This window comes from Dermacentor silvarum, chromosome 11 (assembly GCF_013339745.2).
Source record: "Dermacentor silvarum isolate Dsil-2018 chromosome 11, BIME_Dsil_1.4, whole genome shotgun sequence".
In the NCBI taxonomy this organism is placed as follows: domain Eukaryota; kingdom Metazoa; phylum Arthropoda; class Arachnida; order Ixodida; family Ixodidae; genus Dermacentor; species Dermacentor silvarum.
Genome location: NC_051164.1, coordinates 110,975,847 through 110,999,297, shown reverse-complemented (window position 1 = coordinate 110,999,297; position 23,451 = coordinate 110,975,847). Strand labels below are relative to the sequence as shown.

Sequence of the window (23,451 nt, the reverse complement as noted above, 5' to 3'; positions counted from 1 at the left end):
GTTGTATGCATAACGGGCCAACGACTGCAATACCCTAGTCAATTTTGCTTTTACGTGAATGCGACAAAAGTATGCCGCGTCATGTTGTTGGAGTCATCTTTTTCTGTCATTTCGTGCAAACAATAGCTGTGGAAGCTAAAGCAGCGTCGGATACAGTCAGATCAGCCAATTGGTAATGGGTGGATTAGATGAGCCCCATCCGTTTGTAGAGTGCGGACGCGGACTGGTCGCGTGCCCACGTCCACCAGTGCGAAGAGTGATTGCTCCTGCGCGTAATTTTGTTTGAAATTGCGAACAACGGTGGATTTATTTGGACGCTGAGGCAGTTCAGCCGCGCTTCTAAAAGTTCGTTTTGGATATGGGATTACAGACGGGAGGCTTTGGAAGAACGCAGGTCGGTGGGGGTGGGTGTTCATGCAAAGCATATTATCGGTGACCCTTCCGAAAAATGAAGCAACACACACGTAAACATTCTCGTACCAAACACCATATTAATGGGAGCATCGCGCTATCCTAAGCATCCCCTCTTATTGAGCATCGTACTTACGAAGGAGAGAAAGAGAGAGCACACTTCAGCAAGGGGTGTGCTGTCCTCTGCTCAGTAAATCAGACACGCTTCGAGGTTGTTTGTGCAAACGAAGTGTGCAGTTGTGGACGGTCGCTTACTCTTGGTGAGTGTCATGATGCGCGAGCCCTCGGAGGCGGAGACGAGGCCGTCGCAGGTGGCGTCCGGCGACTGCGACACCCGGAACGTGTTCTGGTGGCCCACGTGCTCGTACACCTGCGCAAGGGCGCGTGCAACGGGGGTTATAGCTCGGCGACGCTGCGCATGGGTGAGCCAGCAGCTGTCTGTCGCGCAAAGTGTGTCGCGGAATGCAGGAATCCGCTTCTTAAGTTGTTTAAGCGTGCGCATTTCATCAGCCTTCGGAATGTCATAAAGTGGAGAGCAACCGGCGAAGTCATTGTAGTGCTAATTATCATACTAGAAGCTTGGGTCAGCGCTAATATATTGTTGCGAGGTAAAAGCGAACACGTGAACAGCCCGTCTGACGTACCTGAACCATCGCTAAGGATACAGACACGTAAAATTAAGGACTGCAAGGAGGCTACACTGGTCGCACGGCGGCACAGCGTCCCGAGTGATTGGTTAAGGCTTCGTTATTTATTTGAAATATGGTCTGTCGTTTTCTTCCTGTGATCTAAACGAAAGAGTAGGTATCGGTGGTATCGCGTCATGTCCCAGCGTGCTTAGCCGGAGGTGATAAACTACTGTAGGAGGGGGGATTCGCCTTCTTCGTTTTGGCGAGCCACCATGTGCGCCTAGCCGGTCAGCGTAGTGGAGCGGTCCTGCAGGGCAAGGGTCAGGATTGCCTGGGATTTCCGACTCGGAGCGTGTGCGCTTTGCCGGAGGTATGATAGGACATGATCGAGTGTTTTTTGCAAAGCGTTGATGATATCGCTTTTTAAATGACTTCGTCGGGGGGATTCGTGAACAAGACCAGCTTTAACTTCGGGTGTCATGGCTCTAACCGCGAAGATGCTGCGTAAGTGGGCCACTGCGGCGCAAAGATAGCACGCAGCTGTTATCGTTGCCCGGGGAGGGCGGCTTTAAGCGCATGATGCCTTTCTTTGCGCCCGTGCTTATCTCATAGCAGTCGGCTTCGTCTGGATTGTCATCGATCAGAGCAGAGAGCTTCGTAGCGTCTCCCTCACTTGTACGCGACCTTGCCGCGGATTTCGCTGCGCCCTGGGATCTATGTAGTACAGGTCTAAGGTATTTCAGTTTCGCAAGCAAGATGTATTGCCCGAAACCCCGCCCTTTACCGCGTGTTAGTGCTTTATACGTTGTGCGCCGTTTGTGCCGCTTTTGTGACAGCAGAAATCAGCAGCCGCAAACGCCAGCTTCTGAAACTGTGAAGCCAATATCAGCCACCACGAAGTCAAACCACAAGCAAGTCAAGCCACAATTGCCTATCGGCACCAAAGATATCTGAGTTACGCATTTTGTGAACTCCAATGCAATCAAGGCCGGAGCCAATCGGAAACCGCGCTCTCGTGGACACGCGAGAGTGTCCCGCACAGCCCGCAGAGCCCGCAGCGGACGCTACGCAGCTTATGGAAAGCTGCGGGCGTACGCAAGAGACCCTGCGTGCTCCTGCGTACTGCGCATGCGTACTGTCGCCTCCGCGGGTTGTTGCGGATGCCGAGCTGTTGCGGACGCCCAACTGAAGCTGTCTGTTGTCCGGTTTATCCGCCGCACTACGGGCTAAAAACGCCCTCCCCTTAGCTTACAGCGTCATGTTGAAAACTACTAAAGAAGCTGTTTAGACATTGTGGAAAGTGCACGGGTATATAGTGTGTATGTGGATGGGGAGCATCCCTCCCTTTCCCCCCGCCACCTCGTCCCCTTCAAGGCTACCCTGGATCCGCCCTTGATCACCGGCGTAAGAAACCCGAAGTTTTATTCGAGACTTTCCACGAGGGACAAAGCGCCATGTACTATCAACATAAATTCAAATTTACACAAGTGGAAAGCGGCTAAAACGCGTTGTCGCGTTGTCGTGTTCGCCTGCATTTGTAACAGCGGCTTAAGTCAAACTGCGAAGCGTTCATACTATAGGTCTACCCCGTGCTTAGAAATGTGCCACAGCACACATAACTGCGCGTCTCACTCATGTGTAATCACGCGTAACGGACGTCGTGGTCAATTTTTCTTTTCCTGTTCGTGTTTCACGCCATGACCGCTCAGGCCACCTAACCGAGTTGAGTGCGTGTGCGGTGCATAAGACACTTCAAGCCTGCGATGTCGGCCTTTTGTTCGCTTTATTAGGATCGTTCATATGCGTGCAGCAATTTCAAGATTGATTGATTGATTGATTGATTGATTGATTGATTGATTGATTGTGATTACATTTTGGTCAGATCAGCAATCGGGGCATTGATGGGCCTCGCCATTGCACACATACAACGATGGATCCACTTACGCCCCCACGCATACAGGCTCGCGCGCGTTGTGCTTCACTCCCAAGCGTGCATGCTAATGATCTCGCTTAACTATTCCGTGCGCGGCAACTCATTCCCGAAATTGCTGCACATTGTTACTGAGCGGCCACTAAAACGCTATTTTGAAAAGCGCAGGGTGCGGCTAAATAGGATACGTGAACTGCAAAGGCCGTACGCAGCGCAGGCGTAGCTGATCTCGTAACGCGAGCTTTGTTGTGGCGTAACTTTGCATAATGCGTTGGACCTCTTCCTATGTGCATACTTGTGCGTGTCTGAGCGCGTGCGCGTGCGCGCGCGTTTGTGCGCGTGCTCTCCTCTGTATTCACAACGAAAAATAGCAGAGAGCTTTGAGATCAAAACACCTGAACGCAAGTAGACCGGAACTATCGCTCTATACCCACAGCTGCGCATGCAAATGGAGAACACGTTTTTTTAAGGATAAGCTTTGGAAAGCGAAGTGCGTGCGTGTTGCGTAACTTTAAGCAAAGTGCGTTACAATTTCTTTTGTGCTTTTCTTTTACCTGTAGCTTCAAAAGGAATGGAATTTCACTAAGAGGCTTCCGCTAATGCTTCGACCACGAGCTCTTTATTTATTGAGTGCAGTCGCACGGGGAAAAAAAAAATAGAGAAACCAAAAAGGGATGCTCTATCCCTGCGACGAACGTTTAACGTGCTCTAGTCAACTAGACTACCAAGAGCTGCAATACGGTGGTGATAAATAGAGGTTTTGCAAGATATTTGGCAATAAATATTATCTTGCGTTGAAAGAAAATGAAAAAAAAAATGGGGGGAGGGTGACGTGACGTACGCAGTTTCTTCATGCACTCAGTGCTTGAAATATTTTTTTTTTTTACTTCAAGTTTCCCGATCGTTCTTTTTCTTGTTATCAGTTCATATCACTTGCGGTTTAAAGTTTTAGATGCCGCATTTCGCCACTAAAATGATCTGGAACGTTAACGTCTCTGCGCAAGCTAGCGGGTATCCTAGTCACGTAATGTTCAAAATGACAATTTTATTCTGTTTGCGTGCCCTCCGGTGCAAGGTCCGAAATTTGCTTGGTAGAAAAAGAAAAGCCTTGCACGTCAGAAGGGTACAGGCACGTGGGACGCATTTGTTGCTGGATGCGTGCTTCGAGCTCAGTACATCGAGCATTGTACGAGTCGCGGTGCGCTTTCACAAAAGCGAGAGTCGTAGCCCGGCGTCGCTTTATTTCTCCGGCAACCGTGGCCGCGAGTGCCTCTGCAAAGAAAATGCCACGGCACAGCGCGCGAGGGGATGGCTGTCCCGGCGGCGCGCCGAGCCGAAAACCGAACCGTGTGGTGGGGGCGGACTATCCGATTCCCATTTCAATTTAAAACCAAGAGCGACTCTCTTTCTGTGCGAGCTCGGAGGAGAAAGAAATGAAAGCAATCAGGCTCGCATCAAATCTCCATCAGCTGCCGCGGCGTATCGGATGCCGACCGGGCGCCGCGGCTGCCTGCCCCCTTTTTTTCTGTCCGTCCCCCTCCCGATTCCTTTTGAAATGCCTTTCTCAAAGCAGCAGCCAGGGCGGTCCACGCGCGGCGGGAAATTTGAAACCCTCTCTTTTTACCCTTCTTCTCTGAAGCGCCATTTCAGTCTGCTTTTCACGAATTACCTCGGCCGAGTCGGCTGGATGCTCCCTTCGCTGTCGCGAGAAGGGGGGAGTCGAGAAAGCGTCACACTGCGTACTCTTACGGCGGAGTGCTTTCTTGACGACGCTGGCGGCGGAAGTGGGCGATTTGTGGCCACTTTGGTGGCGAACCGCGCTAAACGGGCGATTTGTTACGTATGGCTCGAACAAGTCCTCGCTTCTTTGTCCCAGCTCGAGCGCCTTTCGGGCGTCGGAATTTTCAAATCATGTTCTGTATTCGTTTCGAAGCAGTCGGTGTGCTTTCTGCCGGTACTCTGCAGGGTAGGCGCTGATTCGGTCCGCCATCGTTGCTTTCATTGCGCGACTTACATATAGGTTGCCGTCGACGCCGTGGCTTGCAACATCACGTGTGCGGAACAGTTCCAACGCGATATTCGTATGTGCGAAGAAATGATTCAAGTCTGCCTGGAGATGAAAGTACGTTCAGGGATATTTGAAACGAAAGGAAATCTTTCTCTTTCTTCCTTTCTTTTCTGTCTTTCTCGTTTTCTTTCTTTTTTTTTTTCTTGCCACGACCTTGGAAACACTGTCGCAACTTCTCATTACGAATGCGGACCGCTTTGCTAGCTGGCTAGCCATTTCGCGGAACATTAGTCGAGTACTTCATTACTTAAAAAGCTCATCGCTGATCGAAATCGGCGGTCCCGTGATAAGCCTAGCTGGGAGAGCGAGAAGTGAGCTCATGCACTGCGCATTGCCTTCGAAGTTCAGGAGATAAATAAGGCGAGTTTCATTCAGTATTGTTAAACGGTGGCCCGACGCTGTACTGGTTCGACCGTTATAGAAGATTCACCAATTCTACACAATTTGACGTTGGGTTTGCATAGGCCTGTGCTTTCATGCTCAGCGCTAAATATGGTAAATAAAGAAGAAAGGGAAAGCATGACGGGCATCACCTTTCTCTTCGTATACCGGGTGTTTCAACGAACACATTCAATATTTTTAAAGGTTGCCTGTGGCGGATAGCACAATTCTAGTTCATGAGCTGGTCTACTCGAAGAGGCGGACATTACTTACACAAACAATTGAAATGCATAATAAACTAATTAACAAAGATTCACTAGTTAAGTTTTTAATTACCTTATGGTCCATATAGCAACTTACACATTGTAGCCGTGGAGTTCGCAAGGCGGATCCACTTGGAACGAGTTCTCAGTATGACACCAGTTTCGAGATATAATTCCCGGTCTTTGCGGAAACATGAGTTGTTCCGCAAATTAGCTGATTATGAATTTCAATTCCTTGTTCAAGTAATGTCCGCCTTTTTGAGTAGACCCGCTCATGAACTAGAATTGTGATGTCTTCCACAGGCAACCTTCAAAACATTTTTGTGTTCGCTGAAACACCCGGTAGATGGACCTTACTTTATTTACGCTAGTCAATAACATGAATGCCAGTACTACCCGCCCAGTTCTTTAGTATTCTCCTTTGGTTTATTGAGTGCGTGCGTCCTATCGTTCCGTCACAGCTGTTATGTGCTCAATATTCTTAAATCTGTTTAGCCCGGAATTGCTTATTCGTCCAAGTTTTTCATTTCAAAGACTTCTGAGCTTTTTAATGACAGCCAGTGGCACAAGGCCGGCTGACTTATTACACTGATATATACGTACGCGTTTCCTTCTGATTGACAACTTCTGGCCTGCTGTCGAAGCTTGCGACAAAATGTCGAAGTTATCTGCGATCAGCGACATTTCAGTGACGTCATGTTTCTAGTGTGTGATACATATTCAAAGCACCAAAAAGTCATGTCTCTAATGTGTGATGCACATTCAAAGTACCACAAAAATTCAGATTCTACCTGAATTTATGTCTAGGTCAATTATTTAAACGTTGTTAAGCCTTCTTTTCTTTCATCTTCAAATCTTTGACGTTGATGCTGCGATTTATATTTTGTATAAGGCCATTTACTGCCGATTGACTATCAGAGGTCCATTTCTTCAGGACGTGGGAAAAAAAAAGATCGAGAGAGAGAGAGAGAGAACGGTATGGATGAAACCATATTTGATCATAAGAGTTCATTTTGTAACGTGCAGCGCTTCTCTTCTGAAAGTGTTGCAGTAACTTAACTTGGCTAATTAAACTTTATTAAAACTATTTATAAAATTAGAATGCAGCCGGGACAAGGTATCTTGATTCAATTATATTCGTGTAGTGACGTCACACTGACACGTGCACAGCATTTATCTTCTTCCTGTGACCGTTTTTTTTTTTTTACCGGCCTAATGGTTCGCCCAATAATGTGTTAGATTCGTGCCTCACAGTTATCGCACTGGCTGGTTCTTCACCATCGTCACAATATAAAGTGCACAGCACATTTTTTTTCCAATCCCCTCCCTCCACTTCAAGTGCGTAACATCTGAGCTGCCTTATTACCGACACCACTAAAAAACAAACGAGTGCTGAACATTATCATGAATACTGTCTATGTCGCCAACATTTCTGCTGATTGGAGCCGCTTTATGTGTACGAAAATTAAATGTGGAATAAAGTAATTCCGGCGAAGTGTCAATAGTTCTTTAAAAGGGTCTGAAGTTGAACTTGTGGGTAGGGCTTCGTTACGGGAAAACCGCGCGAAAGAAGCAAGACACAAAAGAAAGACAGAACAGGCGCCGAATAGTCAGTGTCTGTCCAGTCTTGCTTTCATGTCTTGCTTTTTTTTTTTTTTTGCACTGATTTACCGTAAGGAAGTCATTTCTTCGACTTTCTTGCACAATTTCTTGCCAAATGACTAATGTAGCATAAATGGAACAGCTTTGAGCTTTCTCGCAATTCTGATAGCAATGGCAGATGATGCGCTTATTCCGCTGAAATTATTGTACTCTGCGAAGCGCCAGCTGGCCGATTATGATGATTTCAAAATAGGAGCACTGACTCGCATAAGTGAAGAACGGCTAACAAATAGGATGAGAGCAGTGCTGAAACGTAACGGGCGTATTATATTAAGGCCAAAATTTCAACACTAATGACATTGCACAATATGAAATGGATATGTTCTAGCGCCGGTATCGTATTTTTTTTTATTTATGCACACCTCTTTCCAAGTGCGTATATCTCAAATTGTGTATAAGAAAGAATTAAATGCCTTGTACCAATACCGTTCCTAGCACTGGAGAAACTTCCTACGGTGACATTTTCGCATTATTACGTCGCTTGGAGCCCTTCTGACCCTTCATGAACGTTGCAGTTCCGTCATTGGCAGATACGCATTATTCGGCTCATTTTATTGTAATCTGCGCAGCGTTAGCTGGCTTATTATGATGATTATGCTGACTCGAACCACTGGAAAACGGCTAACAAATCGGTTGAGAACAGTACTGAAACGCGTGCTTAAGTTCACTGTGGTAACCATTCTGACCCTTCGCGAACGTTGCAGCTCTAAATATTCGGCCGTTCGGAGTCGGCTTTCTTCCCAGGCAGTTTGAGGCACCGACTTGTGCAGAAATGTGCATGAGAATGGCGACAGTTGTATGTAAGGCTCGCGTCGTTCTAAGCTACCGAAAAAAAAAGTGTGACGACGTCACTCGCAAAGCTCTGCCCGCAGAGGCTAGCGCCGCTCGGGCGCAGCTGAGACTCACAAAGCAGCGATAGCTGTCCCCGTCCGAGTAAGGCAGCGCGTGCAGTTTTCGCTGGACCATCTTGCCGACGAGATAGTAGGCCGAGCCTTCCTTCCACGTCGCCAGGCACGTCAGCTCTTCCACTGCGAACGCAACACAATAGGAAATTCACTTGGCACTATGCAGCTGCCATAGCAACGAAGTCGCATTTTAGACGTGTATATATACCAAGATGCCAAGCACAGTTTCGTGTAATGCAGTATTTTATACGGACAGAATACGAAAAGGTGAGCATCAAACATGCATATGTTTTGGCTCTGCAATGTCTTATCAATGTCCGTTCATTCGCTGCAGACCGGAAAAGCAGCAAGTTTCAAATAATTTTTCTGACCTTCCACTACACACTATACACTTTTGCACCATGCCTGCTCAAGCAAGATTTTTGAGACGCTTTCGGTTTAATTCCCGTGCTTTGATTTGGATGCGTAATCTTTTTCGCCTATTTTGTTATTCATAATTATTAGAAAACCATGTCGCAAACTCACTCGCGCCGAGATTCTGTCAAATTAGTTTTCTCGTATGTGCTTAATGCGATGGTTATCAAACAAAGAACTCTGGTACCTTGCGCACACGCCTTAATGCATTGACGCCAACGTTGTCTGTTGTGTCTGCCATATTATTATTTTTTAAGAGAATAGCATCTCTTAGCCTACTTCAGCCATTTTGGGTCTACTTATGTGGCCTCCGTACGCCGCTCTACAAAAAAAAGAAAAAAGAAAACTCATTTAGAATGTATCCGTTGCAGGTTCACCTACACAGCAGCCTGACGCACTGCGCTACGAGAAGCGGCGTAGTACGTGGCCGAAACATGACGCGTTTCTCTGCTGGCAATACGGTGTGTCGGTACATTGCTTGAATGCAAATCACAACGACAGCAATTGTGGAATCGGTTCTGCCGCAATTTGTTTCAGTATATGCTCGTTAACCTTTCAATAAACGGCAGTTGGAAGGGGATCCGTGTTTCTTGTACGAGGTTTTTTGCCTAGTCCCGTATGTAACGCGATTTCGAAGATTACTACAAATAACCAATTTGCCCAGGTTCACACCTGTTGATAAAAATTGTGACACGGCTTTCGAGTGCCTTAGACAAATATAGGGGAAATAATTGTGAAAAAATATTGTAAATATAGGGAGGAAATCGACTAATTCTCGCTTACAAAAAGCGAGAATTAGTCGCAATGCAGGTAAAATTAACTGTACGGGCGTAATTACCGCTAACCACATTGCACTATGCACCTGTAAAAGGTGCACCGCCGTAGATGTCAACATGTTGAGGGAAAGCCGACGTACGGCACACTTTTGAGAAACGGATTGAGTGCGCTTGAACTAAGCAGAGCTCGAGCGAGATAATGGTGCCTTGAATCCGGCTTCAGCAGTGCTTACAAAATGCGAGAATCAGTCGCAGAGCAGGTAAAATTAACTGTACGGGCGTAATTACCGCTAACCACATTGCACTATACCCCTGTAAAGGGTGCACCGCCGTAGATGTAAACATGTTGAGGGAAAGCCGCCGTACGGCACACTTTTGAGAAACGGATTGAGTGAGCTTGAACTAAGCAGAGCTCGCACGAGATAATGGTGCCTTGAATCCGGCTTCAGCAGTGCTTACAAAATGCGAGAATCGGTCGCAGAGCAGGTAAAATTAACTGTATAGGCGTAATTACTGCTAACCACATTGCACTATACCCCGTAAAAGGTGCACCGCCGTAGATGTAAACATGTTGAGGGAAAGCCGCCGTACGGCACACTTTTGAGAAACGGATTGAGTGAGCTTGAACTAAGCAGAGCTCGCGCGAGATAATGGTGCCTTGAATCCGGCTTCAGCAGTGCTTACAAAATGCTAGAATCAGTCGCAGAGAAGGTAAAATGAACTGTACGGGCGTAATTACCGCTAACCACATTGCACTATACCCCTGTAAAGGGTGCACCGCCGTAGATGTAAACATGTTGAGGGAAAGCCGCCGTACGGCAGACTTTTGAGAAACTGATTGAGTGCGCTTGAACTAAGCAGAGCTCGCGCGAGATAATGGTGCCTTGAATCCGGCTTCAGCAGTGCTTACAAAATGCTAGAATCAGTCGCAGAGAAGGTAAAATGAACTGTACGGGCGTAATTACCGCTAACCACATTGCACTATACCCCTGTAAAGGGTGCACCGCCGTAGATGTAAACATGTTGAGGGAAAGCCGCCGTACGGCACACTTTTGAGAAACGGATTGAGTGAGCTTGAACTAAGCAGAGCTCGCACGAGATAATGGTGCCTTGAATCCGGCTTCAGCAGTGCTTACAAAATGCTAGAATCAGTCGCAGAGCAGGTAAAATTAACTGTACGGGCGTAATTACCGCTAACCACATTGCACTATACCCCTGTAAAGGGTGCACCGCCGTAGATGTAAACATGTTGAGGGAAAGCCGCCGTACGGCACACTTTTGAGAAACGGATTGAGTGAGCTTGAACTAAGCAGAGCTCGCACGAGATAATGGTGCCTTGAATCCGGCTTCAGCAGTGCTTACAAAATGCGAGAATCAGTCGCAGAGCAGGTAAAATTAACTGTACGGGCGTAATTACCGCTAACCACATTGCACTATACCCCTGTAAAGGGTGCACCGCCGTAGATGTAAACATGTTGAGGGAAAGCCGCCGTACGGCAGACTTTTGAGAAACTGATTGAGCGCGCTTGAACTAAGCAGAGCTCGCGCGAGATAATGGTGCCTTGAATCCGGCTTCAGCAGTGCTTACAAAATGCGAGAATCAGTCGCAGAGCAGGTAAAATTAACTGTACGGGCGTAATTACCGCTAACCACATTGCACTATACCCCTGTAAAGGGTGCACCGCCGTAGATGTAAACATGTTGAGGGAAAGCCGCCGTACGGCACACTTTTGAGAAACGGATTGAGTGAGCTTGAACTAAGCAGAGCTCGCGCGAGATAATGGTGCCTTGAATCCGGCTTCAGCAGTGCTTACAAAATGCTAGAATCAGTCGCAGAGACGGTAAAATGAACTGTACGGGCGTAATTACCGCTAACCACATTGCACTATATTCCTGTAAAGGGTGCACCGCCGTAGATGTAAACATGTTGAGGGAAAGCCGCCGTACGGCAGACTTTTGAGAAACTGATTGAGCGCGCTTGAACTAAGCAGAGCTCGCGCGAGATAATGGTGCCTTGAATCCGGCTTCAGCAGTGCTTACAAAATGCTAGAATCAGTCGCAGAGACGGTAAAATGAACTGTACGGGCGTAATTACCGCTAACCACATTGCACTATATTCCTGTAAAGGGTGCACCGCCGTAGATGTAAACATGTTGAGGGAAAGCCGCCGTACGGCAGACTTTTGAGAAACTGATTGAGTACGCTTGAACTAAGCAGAGCTCGCGCGAGATAATGGTGTCTTGAATACGGCTTCAGCAGTGCTTACAAAATGGGAGAATCAGTCGCAGAGCAGGTAAAATTAACTGTACGGGCGTAATTACCGCTAACCACATTGCACTATACCCCTGTAAAGGGTGCACCGCCGTAGATGTAAACATGTTGAGGGAAAGCCGCCGTACGGCACACTTTTGAGAAACGGATTGAGTGAGCTTGAACTAAGCAGAGCTCGCACGAGATAATGGTGCCTTGAATCCGGCTTCAGCAGTGCTTACAAAATGCGAGAATCAGTCGCAGAGCAGGTAAAATTAACTGTACGGGCGTAATTACCGCTAACCACATTGCACTATACCCCTGTAAAGGGTGCACCGCCGTAGATGTAAACATGTTGAGGGAAAGCCGCCGTACGGCACACTTTTGAGAAACGGATTGAGTGAGCTTGAACTAAGCAGAGCTCGCGCGAGATAATGGTGCCTTGAATCCGGCTTCAGCAGTGCTTACAAAATGCTAGAATCAGTCGCAGAGACGGTAAAATGAACTGTACGGGCGTAATTACCGCTAACCACATTGCACTATATTCCTGTAAAGGGTGCACCGCCGTAGATGTAAACATGTTGAGGGAAAGCCGCCGTACGGCAGACTTTTGAGAAACTGATTGAGCGCGCTTGAACTAAGCAGAGCTCGCGCGAGATAATGGTGCCTTGAATCCGGCTTCAGCATTGCTTACAAAATGCTAGAATCAGTCGCAGAGACGGTAAAATGAACTGTACGGGCGTAATTACCGCTAACCACATTGCACTATATTCCTGTAAAGGGTGCACCGCCGTAGATGTAAACATGTTGAGGGAAAGCCGCCGTACGGCAGACTTTTGAGAAACTGATTGAGCGCGCTTGAACTAAGCAGAGCTCGAGCGAGATAATGGTGTCTTGAATCCGGCTTCAGCAGTGCTTACAAAATGCGAGAATCAGTCGCAGAGCAGGTAAAATTAACTGTACGGGCGTAATTACCGCTAACCACATTGCACTATGCCCCTGTAAAGGGTGCACCGCCGTAGATGTAAATATGTTGAGGGAAAGCCGCGGTACGGCACACTTTTGGGAAACTGATTGAGTACGCTTGAACTAAGCAGAGCTCGCGCGAGATAATGGTGTCTTGAATACGGCTTCAGCAGTGCTTACAAAATGGGAGAATCAGTCGCAGAGCAGGTAAAATTAACTGTACGGGCGTAATTACCGCTAACCACATTGCACTATACCCCTGTAAAGGGTGCACCGCCGTAGATGTAAACATGTTGAGGGAAAGCCGCAGTACGGCACACTTTTGAGAAATGTATTGAGTGCGCTTGAACTAAGCAAAGCTCGCGCGAGATAATGGTTTCTTGAATCCGGCTTCAGCGGTGCTTACAAAAAGCGAGAATCAGTCGCAGAGCAGGTAAAATTAACTGTGTGGGCGTAATTAGTGCTAATATAGTCGAAAATACCTTGCACCATAGAGTGCACTGTCTCTGGGATCGGCCCACTTGGCCTACTGGTAAAAAAAAAATAGTCGTGCCAAACAAAGTCGACGCGAAAGAAGACAACGTCGACGTGCATGCGCGTGAAATACGATACGAATAACATAAGAAATTAGTGAATAATCAATATGAAAAAGAGACAGAATAGAGATATAATCAACATTTAATTATCGAATCACTTGAAACACCATGTACGTCGACCTTGTTTACTTTAGCGTCGACACTTGGTCAACTCTTTTCTTTAATGTCATTGTTTTCGCACTGTGAATTTAAATTTCTTAAAATACTCAAATGCCTCGCCTAAATTAAGTGGCTCCAAAATGCATTGAAAGCATGGTGGTGGTGCCCGGCTGTTGTGATGGGAAACGATGCCACGATATTAATTAAAACGGTACTGCTGCATAATTCGAGATATCTCGCATTCACCATATCCATGGAGATGCGACTATTTTAGTATGCGGCATAGTAAAGTGTGGCGCAGGCAGATGCCTCGAAATAATCAGATAATGTACCAATTCTACCACGCGCCTTTTGTATTCCCCTAGTTCGAGCACATGCACATCCTTCTGCACGGCTCCTTCTGCACGCGAGACCAGAACATGCCTCGCCAAGAGGCTTCCTGTTGACGCTGATGACATCAACGAAAACGGCTGATTAAGCTGATTAAGTTCACACTAAAAGTTACTGTACTGAAAACAACGACGTTTGAGATATCATGGACGAAAAAGAGCTCATTCCAGATAAGTGCAAACGCAAACGGCAGCGACCGAAATAACTCTTTTATTATCCTTGCGCTGCCGTAAGTACACTGAGACACGAACACGAATAAGGAAGACTAAACGTGCGAAGCGATTCACTCGTTCAGTCTTGTTTTTTTCGTCTTGGTAGTCTTGAGTACTTGCGCTAGCTCAGGAATCTAAACAACTAGCCCGGTATCAAACGTTGTTGACGTAACGTCTTCAGCTCTAGTGACATTGTTCATTGTATCTCGGCTATTGGATATGCACACTATGGAAGTCTCTAGCAGCGATCGCATGGCGTTATCAACGTGCAACACCGACCGCTGCTCTCGGTGCCCTGGACGTCGGCGCAGGCCTGGAATCTGAAGAGTATGCGCCAGTCGGCGGAGCAGGAGTCCACCGTGGATACTGGGTGCCGGCACTCGCCGTGGCCGCGGTTGTACGTGAACGTCAGCGGGCCCCGGAACGGACACGCCACCGGAGATGCCTCCACTGTAACAAACGCAGAAGGTGGCATTAGGATACAAAATGGCTCGCATAAAGACGGACTGATAGAACGACACGCACCACCAGCACCGATGCGAAGAGAAATTCTGGGCCCCAACGCAATGCGTACAGAGGAAACACAGGACGAGAACTTGACGTTCTCTATCCTCGTCAACCTTTGACAGTTTTCAGGATATTCCGTACATGGTCATCGAAACCAGCTCAACGCAAAGCGATGCAGGTCTTTCAAAGTTTACAGACAAGAACGATATAACCGAGCGTGCGTTAGTACGGAGCTGGTGCACATTATTGACCACCTCATGAAAGTGATACCCATGAAAGAAGCGTTCTAACCTTCTTCGAATGTTATGTGTTCTTTCTTTTTTCCTTTTCTTCTTTTTTTTGCGAATCCTCTCTGACCGCTCTGGGCTGCGTACCGCATTTGCACGTAAATAACGCGACCCCGAATATAACCCGAGGGGGTACTTTTGGTCTCTCGGAGAAATACAAAACTATATATATTACGAGTATAACGCAGTGTGATGCCGCAAGGAAACGGGAAAAGACGCATAAAAACAAATGCCCGAGAACCTTCACTCATGGTTACTGGGGATTGACATCGCAAAATAAAGTTTAAGGACTAGTAATGGCGTTTTTGTCCCTGTCGGCGAAGAACGGCGTTGTCCTCCGTGACACCCACCAAGTTTATTGGGAAAACAGCACTTCAGAAATTCGCGTAAGAAAATCGAACATGGCAAATCTTTTCATGGATTGCGCGTTGATGTAACGCGCGACATCGAAGACCGTGCGCTTGACGCGCCTGCACAACGCCTGCGGATTATCTTGCTCAAGCTTGCAATGAATACACCGTAACCGCGTGGATGCGGCATTAAAAGCCTTGTGAATCCGGAGCAATACGACGCAAAATGCACAGTGGCAACTCCCAGTTCGCCGCTCTTATGCGAGGCGATGTGGCAGGGCACAGACAGCACCGCGAGCACGAAACAAAAAATTCAGAGAGCGAAAGGAAAAGAAAAGAAAACGAGTTTCATTCGTGGTCAAGAACCCGAACATAACGCGAGGCGCGTTTTAGGCTATACATTGCAGAAATTAACCCGTTTTACATCAGTGCAAATGTTGTATATGTATCTGTATGCGTATACAGTATGCGACAAGTGACTGGTGGCTGGAGCGGTAAAATCACTACGCGCGGATCAAGTGACTGGTAGCCGGAGCGGCACATTCCATGTGCCTCTCCGGCTACCAGTCACTTGTAGTCACTCAAAGCAGGAGAAAGTCTGTCGTGAGTTTGACGCTCCGGCCGCCAGTCACTTGTGTTAATCTTTTTCCGTTGGGACTGTACATGTACACCCGTGAGCAAAAGTATACGGACCATGGGGTCGGCGAAAAAAGTGAATTTCTTCATAATTAACAAGCATAAACTGGAATTGATGGGTACACTGAAAAGTTCGCAATGCCAAGTTCGGACTGCAGTCCTCAATTTCAAGTTGCGTTCATAGGCAGAGGAAAGAAATCAGCTTTTTCGCGCAACCCCTGGTCCGTATACTTGTGCTCACGGGTGTACATGCATTTGGGGCCACATTGACCCCTTCTGTGTGTCCTTAGGCGTCTTTGAACTAGCGTTACTGAGCGCCTAGGCAAAAATAGCGTTAGGCAAACGCTACGAGTGCGTTTGTTTTATATTTCTTCTTATTTTTACTTTTATGCGAACAGTGGTAGTTGTTCACATTGGCATTAAAGAATATTAGGCGGTCAGGAAGAGGGGCGAAAAAGAGCTTGCGGCCTGTCGCTTCACGTGCCGTCGGTTAAATGTGCTACGGTGTGCGTGGTACAAATAGAACCAGTAAGAAATTTATCGCCTGAAAACTCGGTTGCAGTTTCAGAGACATAATAAAGGAGATGAAAACAAGATTCGCGGCATCCGCCACTAATGCGCCAAAGGCAGAGCTCTCACTACCCGTCTATCTAACTAGTGTGCCCCGGGTCACACGATAGGAGGCGACGGGCTGTGTCTCACCCCTGAACAACGAATGCAGGTGGGCGTCCACGTTCAGCAGGTGACAGGCTTCCTTGAGGTTGTCGAATTCGTCACAGTAGGCTGCAGAATAGGAAAGAGCATCACAAATGCAAGTTCATGGTGTTGACATCGTGAGGGTCCGTATTACAAGTATCCTGCTATTATGATGCACACGCTACCCTCACACATTGACAGAACGGACGAGGCAACAGTCCTCGTACGAGCATGCTAGAAAAGAGTCAAAGAAACCTACTTTCTCGGTACTGAAGAACATTCTCGTGCTTCTCGTAGATGGCAACGCAACGAAAACACCGCTCCCTCCTGAAAATAGAATTAAGATATATATACATTAGCAGTGTTCATTAGCGCAGACCTTAATGGCCGCTGACTGCTGTAAATTGTTTGAACGAAACAGCTCAAAATATGGAACACGGTGAGTGGCAAACAGACCCACAGAGTCGCGAGCGTTGCTTGTAAATGTTCATTGTAGTCGGACACGAGACATACGAGTTATCGATCACAATGACCTCGGCGGCTCTAACTTTATCTGTATGACAGACAACGCAGAACATCAATACAGAGGCAGTTGAGAACCCAAATTATAGTCGCTTTTGAGTAGTAGAAAACTGCGATTAAAGTGAGAAAATTACACAAATCGATTAAATGATTTCATCCCATTTCATGTGGCTGTGCCCATGGTTATAATAGCTTCGACTGTCTTCTTCGTTTAATTTTATTGTTTCGGTTGAGATCGGTCAACCTTTATCCGTTCCCTAACATGTACATTTGTGTGTCGGGTGGCATGCTAGGCAATTATTGAACGCTATGTATTTGAAGTACAAATTTGTACAACTTCTATAAAGTACTGGCTGAAGAAACGCCTTTCTTATTTTCGGATAGTAACAAGTTACAAGTCAAAATTTGTTTCGACTTTAACTGTGGGCAAATTATACATCCATTACAACGACTATGTATCGATCAGACGATGCTCTAGAGTAGCTAACTGTATCTTCGTTACCGTTTCTTAGATCCGCTGCATGTTTAATGAGAGAGTTTCTTTTTACCTGTGTACTAATTGACAGACAACATTTGCTCTCGCTGCAGTGCCGCCTATCATCATCGTTCTGCAGAACTACGTCCACTAACCGTTGAACTCTTTACCAGAAGTTTAATACCAAGGATTCACAAGAAATTGCATCTATTTTACGGGCATTGCAGATTGAAACACCGGGCGTAGAGACATGAAAATTGCCAATTAGTACGGGCCTCTAGAGTTCCGAAGTAAAGAACAACCAAATTCGCAGTAATTGCACGCACATATGACCGTATCAAAAAGAAAAGTTCAGAGCAGGAAGAAGCACTGCCTAGTGGCAAACATGTCTTTAAAAGTCATGTCTGGTTAAGCAACGCTTGCGATAACGAAAAGCAAGATGTTGATTGCTTTAAGCGCTCAATATGTAACATTATCTGCCGCGTTAACTCAGTGGCTGTGTTATTGCGCTGTTGAATCCCGGCCGCGGCGGCCGCATATGGATGGGGCGAAATGCACAACAGCGAACAGATGCACACGCACACGACAGTATCCGGCTGCATCCCAGTCATAAACAGTAAACAATCGCGTGTCTCGCGCTATTAGTCTTTCTGCGTTGTTTCTTCTTTTTTTTTGTGAAACGAAGGGCACTTGACCGCGAACAACACGCACGCAGAAGCTGTTCTGGTTGGTTGAATGCTGGACACGGTAGAGGGAAAAAACAACAACAACATAACATTGACACGATGTCTTATTTCTCGGTTCACACCTCGCTTTAGCGATCAAATTCGAATACATGCAGAAACCAACGCAAGAAACCACAGTGTACGTTAAGTATATACGAGGTAATTCGTGTTGTCCACCTCTGGTGTATTTTATAGAATCCCGTCGACGTGCTGCTCAGTATGTATATATATATATACAGATTAATGAGTGGCCAAGGGAGCACAAAGCGTCACTTTCGCCCACACTGGCGGTGCTCATTTAACAGCGCTTTGCAAGGCTTGCGGCTGCTATCTGAAGTTAGAAAGACTGGGGTGATCTTCATTGCGCTAAGGTAACGAGAAACGAGAGGTAGGAGCGTGTGCGTGTGTGCGTGCGTTTCTCCGACAGAAAAAAAGCCGTTGTCGTTTTCTTCAACCGCAGATGGGGCTTTCTGCTCGTGCGCTACGGATAAGGATTTTTGCAAATTGTTTTTTTTTTCTGCGTGTTCTAAAGTTTGCTTCCTTTCTTGGTCTTGTGTTACGTAATATAAACCGTTGCATGCCACACCTTACACTACACACCTTTGTAACCTTGGAATGATTTTGGCTGGCTTTGCGAATGCGTCATGGTCTACCCTGGCGAAAGGCTTTCATTCGACATTCTGTTGTTGCTTGTAAGTTACCACTCGTGTGTCCCATTCTATTCTTTCATTCTCGTGTGTTTCGCACTGCTTCCAATTTTTATGCGATGTACCAATTGACCCAAACATCTGCCCTTCTGGGGTTCACTTGTTTCTCGCAATGCCGATTTCTTGTGAGGGGCTCCTTGATATGTACCGTCACGTTCAATATGAGCTGCAACACGGTGCTCGTAGTCGAAGGGGATTCAAGATGGCACGGTGGCGCCTGCGTACAAACGATTGGGGACCCGTTCCAGCACCGCTGTGCACCAGATTTAGTTTCCACGGCAACTGCTGAAGCGTCACATTTTAGTACCAACGGTTTGTCCGGGTCGTAATGGGCAAGAAACTCTGCTTTAGACGCTTCGACCACGGCACCGTGTTTCAGATTACTAGATTTAACGCGACTGTACATAATGATGCGTGAAGACACACGACCTACAAAGAATTGGTGTAGTAACAGTGCGTAAAACAAGGAACTTGACAAGAAGAAGAGACAGGCAATGCTGTGTATTCTGGTAACGTCCCTTGTCCTACGCGGTTACCGCGTCACATAACGCGGGTGATTTGGAGCGCTAGAAAAGTTGTCTAATCCATCCCGGTGGGTGCGATATATAGTACCTAGCAAAGGTTCGTCAGTCAACTCTGATCTGCAAACGAATTAAATCCTCAGTGGCGGCATAAGAACATTTTTTTATTGTTGTGCTACAGGTTCAAATTTCTAGAATGGACCAAGTAGTCTACAAATAACCTGTACTTCTACAGTCATAGTTCACTCCAAGCTGGTATACGTAGCCTTTCTAACCTCTATGTGAATTATGGTGAAGTTTCATTGCCTGCCTTACGTACAGTTAATCAAATGTGTGTTGCAATCTTTCTTCTTATGTTTTGCCACAGCCGGCAGCCTATTTCTTATGGAGAGAGACAACTGGCAAGTTGCTACATGTTCACGGTTGCAAAAGTCGCGCTGTTGCTTACTACGAGCGTGTTACTACTTATTTCGAAAAAAAGATCGTGTCGGTACCAGTCGAGCTATAATGTGAACACCTACAAGTGACGAACTTATGCCTGTCCTGTCTTCGTCGGTGCTGTGACACTCTACACACGTGTACCTAAAATACTTGAAGTTGGTTCGATCATATATATGCATTATCGTTCACTTGGAGGCCGTCACAATCCATCAGCTTTTTCCCGCCGTCCACTTCAGTTTGGTCACTCGAGTTTTCTTGCGATCCAGCAAATAGACCGCGTCTCCGCTGTTATCGTCGATTGCGAGAGTGCGCCGCTGGTATACGACAGGCAAAAACCGTGTTCTTACGGAGCTGCGCAACTTCGGCTCCCCGCAGCCGTCTTCGCCGTCACGAAGAAGGCAGGCCCGCTCGGTGATTCAGTCACGTATGTTCACAATCAATACCAATAACGTCACCGGTTTACAAATAGCCGGCCCGATGCGAGCCCGCGCACCGGCCAGAAGGAATGGCCTTGGCCGCGGCGGCGTCTCGAAGCCAAGAGATCGAAAGCGGCTGAGGAGAGCGCGGTGCGGAAAGGCGAGTGAGGCAACCGCGCTATTGATCCGCCTTCGGATCCACACGGCCGAGGTAAGGGCGGTCTCAGGCCGGCCTTAGGGAACTAATCTCACCCGGCTCCCGAGTTCTTGGGCCATTAGCCTCTGACGAGTCGGCGGCCCGTTTGGCCGCTGTATTTACTAATTTGTATCCGAGGCAACGCTAGGTTTGCTGTGAAGAAGGGCGAAAAAAATCAAGCTGCCAGAGGAGCTGAAATGTATGTTTTTTCCGCGGCACTTAGGGCCGGAATGGTGGTTGCGTCGGCCGGCGAGCAACAGAGCTGAGCGCTCTCAGGTGGTCTTTCAAGTCTGCTGGTCGAAGGAGGCTTCGTCATGCTTCGACGCAGAAACGCCGTGCACCAGTGCAGGAAACGTTATGCGAACTTCGACGAGACGTGGCCTGAAAGCGGCCGAAACGGAAGTTAAGCGATGGTTAGGCTTAACCCTGAACGAAAAAAAAAATATCTGCTGCGCGTGTGCTTTTATCGGAATATGTTGAAACATCTAGTTAATCGTTATAGCGGGTAACAGCGCCTAGTGCATCGCGTCATATATCGTAACGCAGAAGAAAAAAAGGGAGACGGATAAAAATGTCTGTTGAACGCGTAGCTAAGTCCATATATCGAAGGAAACTGCGGACGTATTGAAAATTAGTGCTTGCGAGTGTTCGTGGGAGTACTCGTTAACGAGCACAATACGCGAGACGCACGAGCACTCACAATAGCCATAGAGCGCTATCTCAACAAGTCCAGTTTGGGTTGAACACGCTTCGAGATGGGCATCAAATTTTGCATTTCTCGCCATTCGTGTCACTGATATTTATCGATTGTTTGCCGCAAAGCGTGCCGCTAACCGAGATTCCTAACCGTAATAACCTTCTTTACCTCGGCACCGCTCTTGAGTGGAATACTTATTGATCTTGGACGCGCGTTGGTTACCTAATTCGAGTTCGATGCTTATAGTCACGCGATGGTTCAGTAAAAGTGCTTGTGGTTACACTCATTAGCGGACCCGTTAAGTTTACACGTTAGTAGAAGTCGCTTCCGCTACCTACGGTGGCAACGCCGAACCAATTGCACCTCATACGTGAGCCCGAAAGGAGCAGGTAGAGTAGGATACCGGGATTTCCAGTCAGCCTGACACGCAATAATTTGAAAAACAATATACCTGAGATAAGAAAAAAAAAACCCTGCTCAAATCCTACGCTTAATGTAGCTCCAATTTCGCTCAAATTCTGCGCTTGTGTAGTTCAAATCCAGCGCTAATGCAGCTCCACTAACGTGAAACCTGGGGAAGTGCGGAGCGGTGATGCGCTGGTGTTTCCCTTATGTTATTCTTGTGCTTATTCTTGCACAAGTGAGGAGGAATCAGGCCCTTGTGGGGTGGTGACGCCCTCTCTTGAGCTGCGCTCAGACTGGCGTTTTGGAAGCGATTTTTACGAGTTTCTGCTAATTCCCGCATATCCCTGGCTCATACACGCACATCCAATGCGGGTACGTGCCACACGTGATTTTATTATCGTTAATCGTGACGTAACTGGCGAGCATGTGATGTTATTGATTTCATGACCTGACATGCCGATTTCGGTGTATACCAAGTGAACGAGAAGCGAGTTTTCGGCAGATATTGTTTTCGCAAATGACCACGACGACATGACATCACATTAGACACCGACAGCCCGGGCCCCTAAAGTGCTTCGCATTTAAAAAAAAAAAAGAAAGTTCTCATTCGCTTAAAGTACGTAGCGTAAAACAGTACACAGTGTACCAGTTTGTACGAAACGTCAGAGGGGGGGGGGGGGGGGGGGATAAACATTATTTAATGGACGCTGGAGATATTCGCAGAAATATCAGAGTATTAGTACGATTGAATACTTAGATTATTTTAATGAGAAACAGTGTTACGGTGGTGCTACATGCAGGACGAACAAAAACGACGAAGTCTGCAAGAGCGTTGGTTGCGCGACAAACTTGCGAGTTGATCAGCGAGTTCAGAAGTTCGCGAATGAATTGTGAAAGTTCCCATTAAACGTCAGCGTGTACTGGTCCAACTTTTTTTACGCTAGACTTAAATGAGTTTCGCAGCCTTGAGAGGTGCCCCATATTCTCGTTCTCGTGTCCCCGTCATTCGTTTGGTCGAAGCCCGTGTCCGCCATGCCCAGACTGCTTGGCACGAGCGGAAACTCGTGTTCCGCATAGCTCAAGCCCTCGGGGCGCGAAATTCCTGTGCGCTGACCGCGTCGAGTTTTTTGGCGGGGCAATTTCCACAGACCGGCGTTGCCGGCAGCTCCGGGAGGAAGTCAAGTGACGGGAGACTGCGATTCAACGCCGCTCAGCGTCGGAAGCGGAAACGTAACCAGCAAAAAAGAAAAAAAATGGCCAGAAATACGCGAGGTGAAGCGCCTCAGTGGCAGCTTAGCGTATACATGCGCACTGCGCACGAAACCATACTTGCGGGCGCGGAACAACACGTCACTCAACGGGCAGAATCAATCACGGCTGGCCTGTCGCGCGCTTCCGTGAAGAGCGGAACCGCGGGACAGCTGCGGAAGCAGGCGAGGAAGCGGAGGGGGAGGAAGACAACGAGACGTCGAGACCCCCCCTCCCCCGACTCGAGCCGGGGGCCGCCAATCAATGGGATGGCTAACGGCGTCGCGCACACATATTTCAGCCGCCGCCGCCGTCGGTGCACTCGCTCGGCTGCCCCCAAATTTCCCGAAACAAATCAACGCGCCCTCCAGCGGACGGCGGCCGCCGCTTTGCTGGCGGCCTTCCAGAGGAGCTTCGATTGCGCTGCCAGTGGATTCACCGAAAACAACAGACACTGGCCCCCCCGAGCGCCCCGTTTCTTTTCCCGTCTCTCTCCGTCCCTCCCCCATCGCCGTGCGCAGCGTCGTCTGGTTTCTACGCGGGCAGAAACCGAAGCCAAAGCCAGAGAAGGAGAGAGAAGCCGAGAGCAGCCATCGCCGGGTTCGTCGCACGGATCGAGACGCCGATGAGCCCCGCGCCTGCTCATTGTTCCGAGCCGTTTGGTCGCAGC

The 23,451-nt window shown here is 47.7% G+C and overlaps 1 protein-coding gene across 1 annotated transcript in view; it reads right to left on the bottom strand.

Moving 5' to 3' along the window:
• The window catches only part of LOC119433376 (uncharacterized), a 119,231-nt gene that overhangs the window by 12,611 nt on the left and 83,169 nt on the right, over positions 1–23,451 (bottom strand). The window contains exons 3-7 of the mRNA XM_037700544.2: positions 16,688–16,755; positions 16,435–16,515; positions 14,232–14,402; positions 8,251–8,372; positions 667–781 (exon numbers count right to left, since the gene is read on the bottom strand). Of these exons, the coding sequence (XP_037556472.1) occupies positions 667–781; positions 8,251–8,372; positions 14,232–14,402; positions 16,435–16,515; positions 16,688–16,755 (557 nt within the window). The remainder of the gene's footprint in view (positions 1–666; positions 782–8,250; positions 8,373–14,231; positions 14,403–16,434; positions 16,516–16,687; positions 16,756–23,451) is intronic.